This window comes from Girardinichthys multiradiatus, chromosome 22, assembly GCF_021462225.1.
Source record: "Girardinichthys multiradiatus isolate DD_20200921_A chromosome 22, DD_fGirMul_XY1, whole genome shotgun sequence".
In the NCBI taxonomy this organism is placed as follows: Eukaryota; Metazoa; Chordata; class Actinopteri; order Cyprinodontiformes; family Goodeidae; genus Girardinichthys; species Girardinichthys multiradiatus.
The window spans coordinates 41083553-41097695 of NC_061814.1; the positions used below are offsets into that span (position 1 = coordinate 41083553).

Here is a 14143-nt window from a genome sequence, read left to right on the forward strand (position 1 = left end):
CATCTTTGTAACTCTCCCACCTGTATAAAAAGTGGTCAAAGGTCAGTGTATGAATGTGCGCCTGGTGGTTCCTTCATGATTCACATGTTTGGATTCATATTTGGGGCTAATAGAAATATTACCTGCTGCTATAAATTATGGGGTGGGTAAATGAGACAAGACTGATGGAAGCTCTACATTTAAACATGGCTTCAAAGGTGTTCATGTGTCAGTAAGAAATCTGATTGTTAATTTACATTATTCACTGGTGCTGGAGTCCAAGTTGTTGTTGCCCTGAATCCCAGCCTGTCTCCTTTCATCCTGAAGGACCTGAAATGCAGCCAACTGGTAAACGCTGATCCGCCATCACATCCTCATTTCATTAACCAGTTCATTTCCTCAAGCGCTCCGTGTGACGGAAGAGTTCAACGGGGCAAATCTCACCCAAGGAGCTCATTAACTTTGACCTCCTTCAGATCTTCCTGCACACGCTTTTTTTAAAATTCTGTTTCCAGACTCAAATTTGACTATTTTGCAAATTTCTTTGTCATTTTTAACATATGCAAAGTAAAATAAGCTTATGGATTTATGGAAATCTTCATGCTTCAAACACCCTGTAGATTACAGATTATGCAAAACAAAAGCATAACAGGAGAGAACAATGAAATATTTAAAGTGACTCACTTTGAGTTCTCTTGTTTTTAAACTTTCTTTTCTAAAACTATTTTATCATGCAGAATAAAACTGCCCAATTTTTTAACGTGTGACTGATAACTGCTGTACAATTACCCTGCACAATTACTGGCACCTTCTGAAAAGATGAAAATCTTTAAAATAACTGTTGTTATGGAGACCTGGTGACTTCAGTTCTCCATAACAACCGGTTTACACCCCCATTTAGAGCCCCCCCTGCCAAAAAAAAAAACCCAGTTTCATATGATTGTACTTTACCACTGCATTTAGGCAGGGATATCTTCTATATATAGCACCATTCATACAAAGGCAATCCAAAGTGCTTTATAGGCCATCAAAAAAGGTAGCCAGAAAATAACCAAGCATAAAAGCATTTCATAAAATATATTAAAGTAATAAAATAATTGTTTTTAACATTTCTTCGCTCAGATTCTTTGATCAGAAGCTGCGTAAAGAAAAATGTTTTCAGATCGGATTTGAAGGAGCCAACAGCTTCTGCCTCACCTTCGTTGCTTCTGGTCTTGGGAACGCTGAGCAACCAGGAGTCTGAAGACCTGAGGGGTCTTCAGACTCATGATATGAACTCATGATATGGTTCATATCTGAGAAGCAATTCAGGAATTTTTTTTTGGGCCCAGACCATTTTGTGCTTCTAGGAAGTTCTTCCCAACTACTTTACAGTGGTCTTAAATGAGTAGTAAACACTCTATTGTGCACCAATGCACTGGGAAAATGTTTGGTTGTTGTATTTAGTCACTCAGGCCAAACATCACTATGTGAATGCATCCTCTGTGGCAGCCATCTTGTATTCCAGGTAAACAGGAAGCATGCCTCAAATGCAGCGCTTTTATTGGATGTGAGCTGGCAAGAGTAGAATTTCGATTGGCTGACCATGTGTAGAAATTCATGACATTCAATTTAATTTAATTCAATTCAATTCAGTTTAATTTATATAGCGCCAAATCACAACACGTCGTCTCGATGTTTGCAAAATGACATGTTTGCTTTATATTTCAGTACCAATAAGTTATTGATAATGTTGATTATTTAAGTGAAAGTTAATCTTTGTTTTTGTTTTTTTCTTTCTCTGGAAGGATGATCTGAAAGGCCAATTTGACTTGGGAAGGTAGGGTTTGAAAGTGTATAGGTGGACTGGTGGATGTAGAGACAGATGGATGGGTTACCATTTTGTGTAATGACTTGAAGAAAATAACCTCGACCTCTCAGTGTAATACAGACCAATAGAGGAACTTTAAATCTATTCTTTGACAATCGGGGAGCCAGTGCAGTGATTTAAGAACTGGTGTGATATGATTCATTTTTCTGGTGTTGGTCAGAACTCTGGCAGCAGCTTTTTCAATGAGCTGCAGCTGCCAGACTGATTTTTTACAGAGTAGGTTTTTCCAGCAAAGACATTGTCGCAGGGATATAACCTACTGGAAATAAAGGCATGCACCAGTTTTACTGTACCCTGTTTTAACTAGAAGCTCTCTATTCTGATACATTTTTTAAGATGATATTAAGTAATTTAGTAACAGACTCTATGTGGTCAAAGTTTAGATGTGGGTCCAAAACTACACCCTGGTCCCTCACATGCTCTGTGGTCTTTAACTTCATTGAGTCCAGTTGACGCTGGTCTTGATCCTTGCATTCCTTAGACCAAAAACAATATCTGCATTAAGCTGAATATAAGGTTATTTATCTCACTTACTTAAACATAAACACATGTATTAACTTAAATATACTGAAAAAAACACATATATAAAATATATTTAAATATTATTTCTAACTAATTTAATAAAAAAGGGTATATTTATAAAAGCATTTATTTACTCATTTATTTAAATATTGAACTCTACCTAAACAAATATGAATACATACAAAAATAAAGTTTCCCCCTCTGGCACTAAAGCTGCCAGAAATTTAATTAATACACATAATTCAATAAAGAAATTATTTAAGTGATTCCTTAATAAAAAAAAATTGAATTCATCATACACTAAAGATAGATATAATTATTTAGGCAGTAAATTATTTCCTGGTTCCTGGTTTCTTTGCTGCAATGCTCTACGTCACTGTGCCTCCTTCAGTAGGCTCTGACGTCTGATTGGTTATCCAGTACAATCTGGTCTACTTCTGACCAATCATCTTGAAAGGACACTGATGAGTAACGCTGACATTATAAAGTAAAGATATGTTCTGCAACATTGGGGCTACAAAAACATTTTTAAATACTGAAATAATTACAGGGCTGCATGGTGGCACAGTTGGTAGCACTGTTGCCTTGCAGCAAGAAGGTCCTGGGTTCAATTCCCAGCTGGGGGTCTTTCTGCATGGAGTTTGCATGTTCTCCCTGTGCATGTGTGGGTTCTCACCAAGTACTCTGGCTTCCTCCCAAAGACATGTCTGTTAGGTTAATTGGTCACTCTAAATTGCCCTAAGTGTATGAATGAGTGTGTGCATGGTTGTTTGTGTGTTGCCCTGCGATGGACTGGCAACTTGTCCACCCACTATGGAATAAGTGGTAGAAAATGAATGACTCACTGAAAATAATTATGCACACTTTTTGTAAATACAATAAATGTTTATTATTTGTGGCATTTAATTCAACACATATTTAATTAAATATGTATTTATTTCCTGTTTTATCTAATAATGAAACATTTCAGCAGCTTGGGACATTTCTGTGTGTGTTTTATTTAATATAAACCTTAACTTGCATGTTTTGGTTAGAATGACATAGACTTTTTTAAAACCAGTCCAATAGGTACAGTTTCTCCCCTCCTGTCATCGCAGAGCAAACACTGGTGTCATGGTCTTTGTGTTTAAAATCTCCAACAATAGGTGGCCTCACGCATGCCTTGAGCAACAGATGACTGTTTATGATTAAACCACTGTTGACATATGGCTGAACACCGTTTCAGCTGGGAGGAATTCTGCTCAGGCTTCAGCAGGGGCAGCTAAACAGGACCTCCAGCTGTGTGTTTCAGATAGAATAGGTCCAGTTGAACAGCAGATCTTCCTCTGTACAACAGGGACCAGGAGCTGAACCCCCCTGTGTTCGAGAGCACTCTACAAACATGGTGAGTCACAAACTCTCCACACAGGGCTTCCCGCTGCTTGTGTGGAAGTTCTCCCACACCAGTTTGCATGAACTGACTTTTATTTTGAGTGTTTTTATATCAGATTGACTGTTTCTGGGAGGTTAAAGGTGTAATCTGTCCCTGTGTGGACATGATAAGGTATTCCTGTCTCTTCTGCATGTTTTGTGCTGCTGTATGTGGATGTTTGAACCAGAAGGGATTGTTTGTGCACTGCTCATAATGTTACTGATTGAGCAGATTACACTGTTGCTATGATACCTGTTGATGTCACTGCACAGTTTCAGGCTGAGCTGGAGACATCTGTTTGTTGTGCTGAATAAAGCCTTCAGGTTTATGCAGGAAAAACGTGTTTGGTTGAACTGCCGACAGCACAATGCAGATGTGAAAACAACGGATTTGAAGAACCTAAATTCATGTGACTTTGCATCAAGTGCTGAGATTTGAAAGCAATTGACTAAATGCATGCACCCCCCACCCCTCCACCAACAGAAAATACCTTTGAACCAGCTAGTTTTTTCAAAGCAGGAATGTTGTGCCTCATCGTTTCTAGATGGATGCGTGTGCAGCCAATCAGTGTTTGTGTTTGTGAAGCTGCCCCTCTCAAATCTGCTCTGCTCACCTCTGTCCCCACAGGCCGGTAAGATCCAGACTCTGACTGAAGAGGAGAGGGCCCACCTACTCCCCCTGCTACGTAATGCCCAGTGGGTGGAGGTTGTGGGCCGGGATGCCATCTACAAAGAGTTCATTTTCAAAGACTTCAATCAGGTTCTTGCATCAAAGCTAAGTTAATTCACAAAGGCTCATCTTCTGAACATGACAACATGATGTTCCTTCTTCTTCAGGCTTTTGGTTTTATGTCCAGAGTGGCTTTACAAGCTGAGAAGATGGACCATCATCCCGAGTGGTTCAATGTCTATAATAAGGTAACAAACAGTCATATTTACAGCTGGAATCGGTGTTTATTTGTTGTCCCTGTGTGAACTCCTGGTAAAGATGTGCTTTGGCAAATGAAACATCCTGGTATAATCTCACACTGAACATTTTTTTTAAAAGTTCAACCTTTAGCGTAAGCAGATTTGTTTATGCTGATGGAAAAAGTTAAGAAATAAGGATGTTAAGAAATAGCTTGTGTCTATAGGAGAAAGGTTCTGGGTTGGAACCCTGGCCTGGGGTCTTTCTGGGTGAAGTTGGCATGTTCTCCCGGTGCATGTGTGGGTTCTCTCCAGGTACTCTGGCTTCCTCCCACAGTCCAGAAACATGACTGTTAGGTTAATTGGTTTCTCTAAACTGCCGTTAGATATATGTCTGTGTGCCTCTGTGTGGCCCTGAGACAGATTGTGATAGACTGTGGATCAAACTCTGCTTTAAAACCATGTTTAGACAGTTGGATGGACTTTCGCTGTCCTTTATTTCCTGACCTGCTGTTAAAAAAAAAGTATTTGCCCCCTTAAAGGTTTCTTCTTTTTTTTTTTTTTTTTTTGTCCCACATCTCTCTCATTCCCAGTTATCTGGGAATGAGAGAGATGCAAAGGGTGGAACAAGCAGTTATCCGCTTTAGGAGGGAATTACTTTTCCACATTGGGCCAGGTTGGTTTGGATTGGTTTTTCCACCTAATTTGCTTAATGAATAATATTACTACATTCTACTCAGGTTATCTTTATCTGATATTAACATTCTTTTGATCTTTTGATTTTGATTGATCATATAAGATCAATAAAAAAATATATTTTGCATGAATTACTGCATCAAGAACCCCTCATCTCCTCCAGAGGGGCTGGACTCTCTTCTACTCGGGAGTGGCCCACGGGGAGAGGCGGCGGGCTGGGGTGGGTTTGCTTGTCGCCCCCCAGCTCAGCCGTCTAGTGTTGGGGTGTACCCCAGTGGATGAGAGGGTCGCATCCCTGCGCCTTCGGCTTGGGGAGAAGTCTCTGACTATCATTTCAGCCTATGGGCCGAGTGGTAGTGCGGAGTACCCGGCCTTCTTGGCGTCCCTGTCGGGGGTGCTGGATAGCGCCCCTCCCGGGGACTCCATTATTCTGCTGGGGGACTTCAACGCCCATGTGGGAAACGACAGTGACACCTGGAGAGGCGTGATTGGGAGGAATGGCCTCCCCGATCTGAATCCGAGTGGTGTTTTGTTATTGGACTTCTGTGCTAGTCACGGATTGTCAATAATGAACACCATGTTCAAACATAAGGGTGTCCATCAGTGCACTTGGCACCAGGATACCCTAGGCAGGAGGTCGATGATCGACTTTGTTGTCGTATCATCAGACCTTCGGCCGCATGTTTTGGACACTCGGGTGAAGAGAGGGGCTGAGCTGTCCACTGATCATCACCTGGTGGTGAGTTGGATCCGCTGGGGGAGGAGAAAGCCAGACAGACTTGGCAGGCCCAAGCACATAGTGAGGGTCTGCTGGGAAGGTCTGGCGGACCCCTTGGCCAGGGATGTATTCAACTCTCACCTCCGGGAGAGCTTTGACCAGATTCCGAGGGATGTTGGAGACATAGAGTCCGAGTGGACCATGTTCTCCACGTCTATTGTCGAAGCTGCTGCTCGGAGCTGTGGCCGTAAGGTCTCCGGTGCCTGTCGAGGCGGCAATCCCCGAACCCGGTGGTGGACACCGGAAGTAAGGGACGCTGTCAAGCTGAAGAAGGAGTCCTATCAGCTGTGGTTGGCTTGTGGGACTCTTGAGGTGGCTGACGGGTACCGTGGGGCCAAGCGTGCCGCGGCCCGGGCAGTGGCAGAGGCAAAAACTCGGACCTGGGAGGAGTTCGGTGAGGCCATGGAGAAGGACTACCATGGCCTACCCTGAAGCGATTCTGCCAAACCGTCCGGCGCCTCAGGAGGGAAAACAGTGCTTCGCCAACACTGTTTACAGTGGGGGTGGGGCTGCTGACCTCGACTGGGGACATTATCGGGCGGTGGAAGGAGTACTTCGAGGATCTCCTCAATCCTGCCATCACGCATTCCCTGGTGGAAACAGAGGCTGGGGACTCGGGGTTGGACTCTTTCATCACCCAGGCTGAAGTCAATGAGGTGCTTAAAAAGCTCCGCAGTGGCAGGGCTTCGTGGTTGGATGGGATCCGCCGTGAGTACCTCAAGTCTTTGGATGTTGTGGGGCTGTCGTGGTTGACACGCCTCTTCAACATTGCGTGGCGGACAGGGACAGTGTCTTTGGATTGGCAGACTGGGGTGGTGGTCCCCCTACATAAGAAGGGTGACCGGAGGGTGTGTTCCAACTACAGTGGGATCACACTCCTCAGCCTCCCTGGTAAGGCCTACGCCAGGGTATTGGAGAGGAGAGTCCGGCCGATAGTCGAACCTCGGCTTCAGGAGGAGCAGTGTGGTTTTCGTCCCGGCCGTGGAACACTGGACCTGCTCTATACCCTCTACAGGGTACTCGAGGGTTCATGGGAGTTTGCTCAACCGGTCCACATGTGTTTTGTGGACCTGGAGAAGGCATTCGACTGTGTCCCTCATGATGCCCTTTGGGGGGTGCTCCAGGAGTATGGAATCGGGGGCCCTTTACTAGGAGCCATCCGATCTCTGTATAAGCGGAGCAGGAGTTTGGTTCGCATTGCCGGCACTAAGTCGGATCTGTTCCCGGTGCACGTTGGACTCCGGCAGGGCTGCCCTTTGTCACCGGTCCTGTTCATAACTTTTATGGACAGGATTTCTAGACGCAGCCAAGGGCCGGAGGGGGTCTGGTTTGGGGACCAGTGGATTTCGTCTTTTCTTTTTGCAGATGACGTGGTCCTGCTGGCCCCCTCTAGCCACGACCTACAGCATGCACTGGGGTGGTTCGCAGCCGAGTGTGAAGCGGCTGGGATGAAGATCAGCTCCTCCAAGTCCGAGGCCATGGTACTCGACCGGAAAAGGGTGGCTTGTCCTCTTCAGGTTTGAGGGGAGTTCCTGCCTCAAGTGGAGGAGTTTAAGTATCTCGGGGTCATGTTCAGGAGTGAGGGAAGAATGGAGCAGGAGATCGACAGACGGATCGGTGCGGCTGCCACAGTAATGGGGGCGGTGTGCCGGTCCATTGTGGTGAAGAGAGAACTGAGCCGAAAAGCAAAGCTCTCAATTTACTGGTCGGTCTACGTTCCTACCCTCACCTATGGCCATGAACTTTGGGTCATGACCGAAAGAACGAGATCTCGGATACAAGCGGCTGAAATGAGCTTCCTCCGTAGGGTGGCCGGGCACTCCCTTAGAGATAGGGTGAGGAGCTCGGCCATCCGGGAGGGGCTCGGAGTAGAGCCGCTGCTCCTCCACATCGAGAGGAGCCAGTTGAGGTGACTCGGGCATCTATACCATGCTGCCTCCTGGACGCCTTCCTCAGAAGGTGTTTCACCGGGAGGAGGCCCAGGGGACGGCCCAGGACACGCTGGAGGGACTATGTTTCTCGGCTGGCCTGGGAACGCCTTGGGCTCCCCCCGGAGGAGCTGGAGGAGGTGTCTGGAGAGAGGGATGTCTGGGCGTCTCTGCTGAGTCTGCTGCCCCTGCGACTCGGTCCCAGATAAAGCGGAAGACGACGACGAGTACTGCATCAATGCAGGGTGGCATGGAGGAGATCCAGCCTGCGGTTCTGCTGAGGTGTAACTGAAGCCCAGGTTGCTGTGATAGCAGCCTTCAGGTCATCTGCATTGTTGGTTCTGGTGTTCCTCTTGAATCCATAGATACTCTGTGGGGTTCAGGTCAGGCCAGTCTGCTGACTAGTCAAGCACAGTAACACCATGGAGAGGGAACCAGCTCTATACCTTTGGCAGCGTGTGCCGGCACCAAGTCCTGCTGGATTATGAAATCAGCATCTCCATAAAGCTTGTCAGCAGAAAGAAGCATAAAGTGCTCTAGAATGTTCTGGTAGATGACTGAGTTGACTGTGGGTTTCAGAAAACCCAGTGGACCAACACCAGCAGATGACATGGCACCCCACAACATCACTGACTGTCAACGCTTCACATTGGACTTCAATCAACGTGGATTCTCTGCTTCTCCACTTTTCCAACAAACTCTGGGACCCTGATTTCCAAATGAAATGCAAACTTTACTTTCATCTGAAAAGAAAACCTTGGACCACTGAGCAACAGTCCAGTTTTTGTGAACATGGACTATAATTGCTTGGATTGTAGCCCATGTGTAGGTTTCTTTTTTTTCTATATATTTTGTTTGTCGTCACTAGTGTCCTTTTATTTTGCCATTTTTTTTAAAGTAGGCAGAAAGGAAATGGGGTGAAGAGTGGGGAAGACATACAGCACAGGTCGCCAGGGGACAGCCACGTCGAGGATTGCGTGCTCTTCCACCACATGTGTAGGATTCGTCTGTGTGTAGTAGCTCTTGATGGGCTAATTTCCACCTTAGTCCACTTGTGAACCTCCCCCAAATTCTAGAAAGGATTGTGTTTGACAGCCCTCTCAAGGCTGCGATTATCTCTGTTGCTGGTGCACCTTTTCCCACCACACCTTTTCCTTCCACTCAACTTTCTATGAATATGCTCTAAGAACAACCAGCTTCTTTAGCAATGACCTTTTGGGGCTTACTCTCCTTGTAGAGGGTGTCAGTGGCTGTCTTTTGGACATCCGTCCAGTTAGCCGTCTTCTCTAATATAGTGTAGCCTACTTGACCCAAATTGAGAGACCATTTAGGCTCAAGAAACCTTTGCAGGTGTTTGGAGTTGATTAGCTGATTAGTGTGTGTCACCATGAGTTTCCAGTATTTAACTTTTTCACAATATTCAAATTGTCTGAAGTGGGTGTTCATTATCTGGAAGCCATAACCATTACAATATTACCAATTACAAGAAATAAAGGCTTAACATATTTTACTTCATGTGCAATGAATCTGAGTCACGTTCTGAAATGAGTGGGCCTCTTCCTCTTCCAAAGCCCAGGAGAACCTTGTTAGAGTAAATGGCATCATCAGCTCCTCATAAACATCTAGTGGCCTCTGTCAGAAATCTGAAAATAGGTCGTTATTGGATCGTTCTTCAGGATAATGATCCAAACATTGGGCCAAATCAACACAGAAATACTTCACCAGACACAAAATCAACCTTGTTCCATGGGTGTCTCAGTCAGTCCAAATCCTGTAGAAGACTTGTGGGCTGAGCTGAAGAGAGGTTAAGAAAGGACCCAGGACTTTGAACGATCTAGAGAGATTGCGAAAGAGCAGAGGTTAAAGATCCCTCTGTATGCTCCTAAGTTGTGAAATGTTAGTGGAAAAGACTAAGTGCCTTCATGTTGGGAAACTGGTTGAACAAAGTTGTTGTTTTAAAGCTTTTTTTATACATTTTACCAGGGGTGCAACACATTTAGATAGTCTGATTTATATTATATTATATTAACCTTAGATTTGTAGTCTGAACATTGAAGACCGTTTTTTTCTGAGGCATTTGAACATCTCCTTTTCATGTTTTTTAGTTTCGATTACTGGTAAAGTCAGATTGGTTTAAGAAATGTTGAAGCTTGTCAGTTCATGTCAACATGTGAAGGTTCAGTCCAGTTATTTTGTCTTTACCATCAGGTCCAGATTACTCTTAGCACACATGACTGTGGGGGATTGTCTCAGCACGACATCACTTTGGCCACCTTCATCGACCAGGCGTCCCTGATGTAAAACGCCAACCATCGGCTTCCTTGGCACTGAAGGTCTGGAGGGAACGGCTCCACATTAACTGAGAAACCTCAAGATCAGACTTCAAACTTCTGAGAGGAGCCAGATTACTTCCAGCTCACTGTGAAAAATGTATCTGAAAATTCAGGTTAACACTTTAGAATTAGAAGAAGTCCAGCAATCAGAACCCATTCCAGTTGAAAATATTACAGAAAACATTGTGCTTTGCGTGCCTATTGTTTTTGTACCATGTTATTAAAATGTTAGATGGTATTCGTGACTGCTCCTGATGAGCAGTAAGCCATATTTGGTCAGACTGATAGTAAGGTAAACAAAGCTGCATCCCTGCTCTAACAGCCCTGAATCAAATGGCTGAATTCCCTCATCAGCATTCAGTTGTTCAGCTCAGCAGAGGCCTGGTACCAAGTCATTGATTTGATTCAGGTGTACTGGAGAAGTTGCAGGACGGGAGCTCTTCAGTACCGGACCTAGGCACCACTGGACTGGACTATAAATACAGCGAGTCTAAAAGAACCACAAGATGTTTCTGGTTTTTTCTACTATACAGTAAATCAAGGCTTTGATAGAAATTGAACAGAACAATTTTGGTGTATATGTCAGGACAAAATAACAACCCCTCTCAATGACTATTTAAAAGTTTTGTTTGTGTTGCACAGGGGCGTTTTTAGGGTCTCAAAACATTGGGGGCTTTAGCCCAAATCCAAAATATTTAGATTTCAATAAGACAATTTATAGGAAATTTAAAATAATATAGGACATATTGTACCACTTGTCCCGGCTGGTTTTAGATTGAATGTAAATTATTGTGAATCAAACAAAAAAGGTTTGCAATAATTTTACTTTTTATTTTTGTTAGAAGCTGAACCAAGGACAAGGAGAAACAGAGTTTAGGCCTGATGAAAAACCAATTTGCTGAAGCAAATAATGACACATTTTGAGGTATTTAGAAAAGAGATGTTTACTATGGGCCAGATAAATGTGCTTGTTTTGTCATCTACATAAATTGCCTTTTTTAAACGTTACATTCTCATCATAGTGTTCCACTCTTGAGGCTCCATTGTCTTTATTCTTATATTTCAAAATAGGAAATTGATATAAAGTTGATTTTCCTAAATCTTAGTCAGACATTTAATCAAATTATGCCAAGAGCTTTCGAAACATTTTATTAAAATTGTTCCTTCTTTTATCAACCTCTTCTCTTTTATCTCCATCTTTTCAGCCCTTCATTCCACTTCTGAAGAAATTTGGTCTGTCAAAAATAATGAAAGAAACATCTTTCAACACAGTGTTTTATTCTGCATGTGAGACATTAGTGCAGTTCTAACTAATAAACACTTTGAGAGGAAAGGGTGTTATGTTGTGGTGTTTAAAATATAGCATAGAGCCTCATCCTGGACCTTTTCAGTACTAATATTACAGTTATTAATAACTGTATACATATGGTATGTATGTCTCTGGTTCAGTAAAACTGTATCCTTGTTTAATTAGTTTATTTTATGTAATATATGTGTAATTCAAAAAAATAAAATAGTTAACTAATCAATGGTCCACCTGTGATTAATTGCTATGATTTATTTCTTAATTATCCTGCATCTTTAACCCCAGAGCTGTATGTTTAAAATCAGCACAGAAGATATGAAAGAGAAGAAGGAGGCTTACTGTTGCTCTTTCTTCTACGTCTTACTGGAACCAGGAGATATTTTCCTGGTTTATTGAGCAACACCTGGTTCTGTCTACATGAAGAACTAGACTATAAGACTGGTTGCAGCAATGAGATCCAATGTGATGATCTGAAGGATCTTTTAATGTGTTCAGCTACGTTAGGATTAAATGCTTTTATTTTGACTGAAGTAAAGGACCAGATATTTTCACATTATGATGCATATCTGGCTAGAAGGTCACAGAGAAGGTAGTTGCTGTTTTCTATCACAGCCACATCATTTAACTTCACCTGTAGCTCAGGTGAAAGTTCCTCATCATGACCCTGAAGATGCTCATTAGAGTGAACCTCCACCTCATGTCTTGCTGGGTGAATCAGTGATTAGCTGTAACTTACAATCAGCCCATTCTGAGTCAGCATTCAGGTTTTACTGCTATCTTCGTCTGGGTTATACCGCTCTGCTTCCACCTGTTCCTGAACACACACCCACCAGGCCTCCACTCTCTGGTTGGGCGTAGTTGCACATTCGTGGTGCTGCAACTGCGCAAATAGCTATTTTTTGTCTTCTCCTTTTAACTCATTGACAGGTTAGGTGGAGCGGGAGGTGATTATATGGAACACAATTGAAAAAATGTGATTGTTTTTAAATAAAAATGTGAAGTCCAATACCATTTTGTGGCTGCATCTTTTTAATACTTCTAAATTTCTTCTATCAAGAAGTCCGGGGCTCTTCAGAAAACATCCGTCTAACTACGCGACTGGTGTTGCGTGTCAGGAGTGTCATTAATTCTGGACTTTTAATCATTTATTTCAACCATTCTTTCAGCAGGCAGGAAATATACAACCAACAATTTGTTTACAAAGGAAGCAGGCATACAACTAACTGTGGATTTCCTGTTGGTCCAATTTATGCATATAGACTCCAAAAACTGCATACACCTTCACTATGATTTGGTTTAATGTCCTTTAGCAAATATTCATCTCAACCGCATGTTTTGCAGCCATCAAAAGGTTCTGGCATGATTCTGGTTGGATTTTTCTTGACAGAGTGCCTTTAAAGCATAGTCCACAATTCCTCGAAGAGTTAAGGCCGTTCCAGAAGCATATTGTTGGCCCTCATGGTTTATCCTTCACAAAATCTGTTTTGATCTGGGATCATTGTACTTTCAGAACACCCGTCTGTGTCTAAGTTTTAAACATGACCAAATCTGTTAAACTCTGACTAATGGCAACAGGTTAGGATGTCAGGAATGACCCAGGAACCACCAAGGCTTTAAAGCTGGCAATGAACTGGAAGAAAGCACCAGAGTGACTGTCTGCATGTAAACCAGTATTATATTGCAAGGACTGAAAGGGTGCCGACTAACAGAAGAAGCCCTTGCTCCAAAATCTAAATATTCAAGCCAGACTTATTTCCAGTTGACGGCGGGCTTGATTCTTGGTGGTTCCTCAGCATTCTTGCAAATTTCCTTAGATTTGAAGGTGACATTTTAACTCAGGAAGCTGGAGCTTTGGACACAGTTGGTTGTCCCCATCAGACAATCTCAAACAAACATTAAAACCTGTTTAGAAAGTATCGCATTAATCTTCTGGAATATCCTTTCCAGAGGCCCAACCTCAAACTTATTGAAAATGTGGTTACAAACTGGGCCCATGCCAGGAAACCAGCCAATTTAAATGAACTCTACCAATTCTGCCAGGAAGAGTGGGCAAATATCCAGCCTGAAATATTCCAGAAGCTTGTTGATGGCTACAAAACGTTTGCAACTTGGTAAGGGAAGTGGGGGTATGTGTTTATATTTAGTCTACGGATGAACGATATATTGACATTAACATTATATCGGCCAATGTTGGTCAGTTTGTAACATGTTGGTTTCGGTCCGATAAGTAAAACTGGGCCGATATAAACAACCGATGTTTATTTCCATCTTGTTGCCGTTTGTGAGGGAAGGGGGTTGTTTGGTCACCTGACCATGATGCAGCGCAGGATTGTGGGTAGTTTTATTGAAGCAGAGAAGCAATGTCAGCGATGTGGTCTTTTTTTTTCGGTTATCAGCCATAATATTAATATTGGC

At 43.1% G+C, this 14143-nt stretch overlaps 1 protein-coding gene across 1 annotated transcript; it reads left to right on the forward strand.

Annotated features, from left to right (window-relative positions):
• Positions 1–3598: 3598 nt before the first annotated feature.
• On the forward strand, positions 3599–11035 carry pcbd1 (pterin-4 alpha-carbinolamine dehydratase/dimerization cofactor of hepatocyte nuclear factor 1 alpha). Its single transcript, XM_047350968.1, has 4 exons — positions 3599–3755; positions 4410–4541; positions 4619–4699; positions 10298–11035. Exons 1-4 carry the CDS (start codon positions 3753–3755, stop codon positions 10388–10390), a joined length of 309 nt encoding a protein of 102 aa, XP_047206924.1. The 5' UTR covers positions 3599–3752; the 3' UTR covers positions 10391–11035.
• Positions 11036–14143: the final 3108 nt, after the last annotated feature.

Excerpts from the sequence above, each read along its gene's own strand:
- pcbd1 (XM_047350968.1), top strand. Across the intron at positions 4,542-4,618 it reads TTTTCAAAGACTTCAATCAG|GCTTTTGGTTTTATGTCCAG; the intron begins GTTCTTGCATCA and ends CTTCTTCTTCAG. Across the intron at positions 4,700-10,297 it reads GGTTCAATGTCTATAATAAG|GTCCAGATTACTCTTAGCAC; the intron begins GTAACAAACAGT and ends CTTTACCATCAG.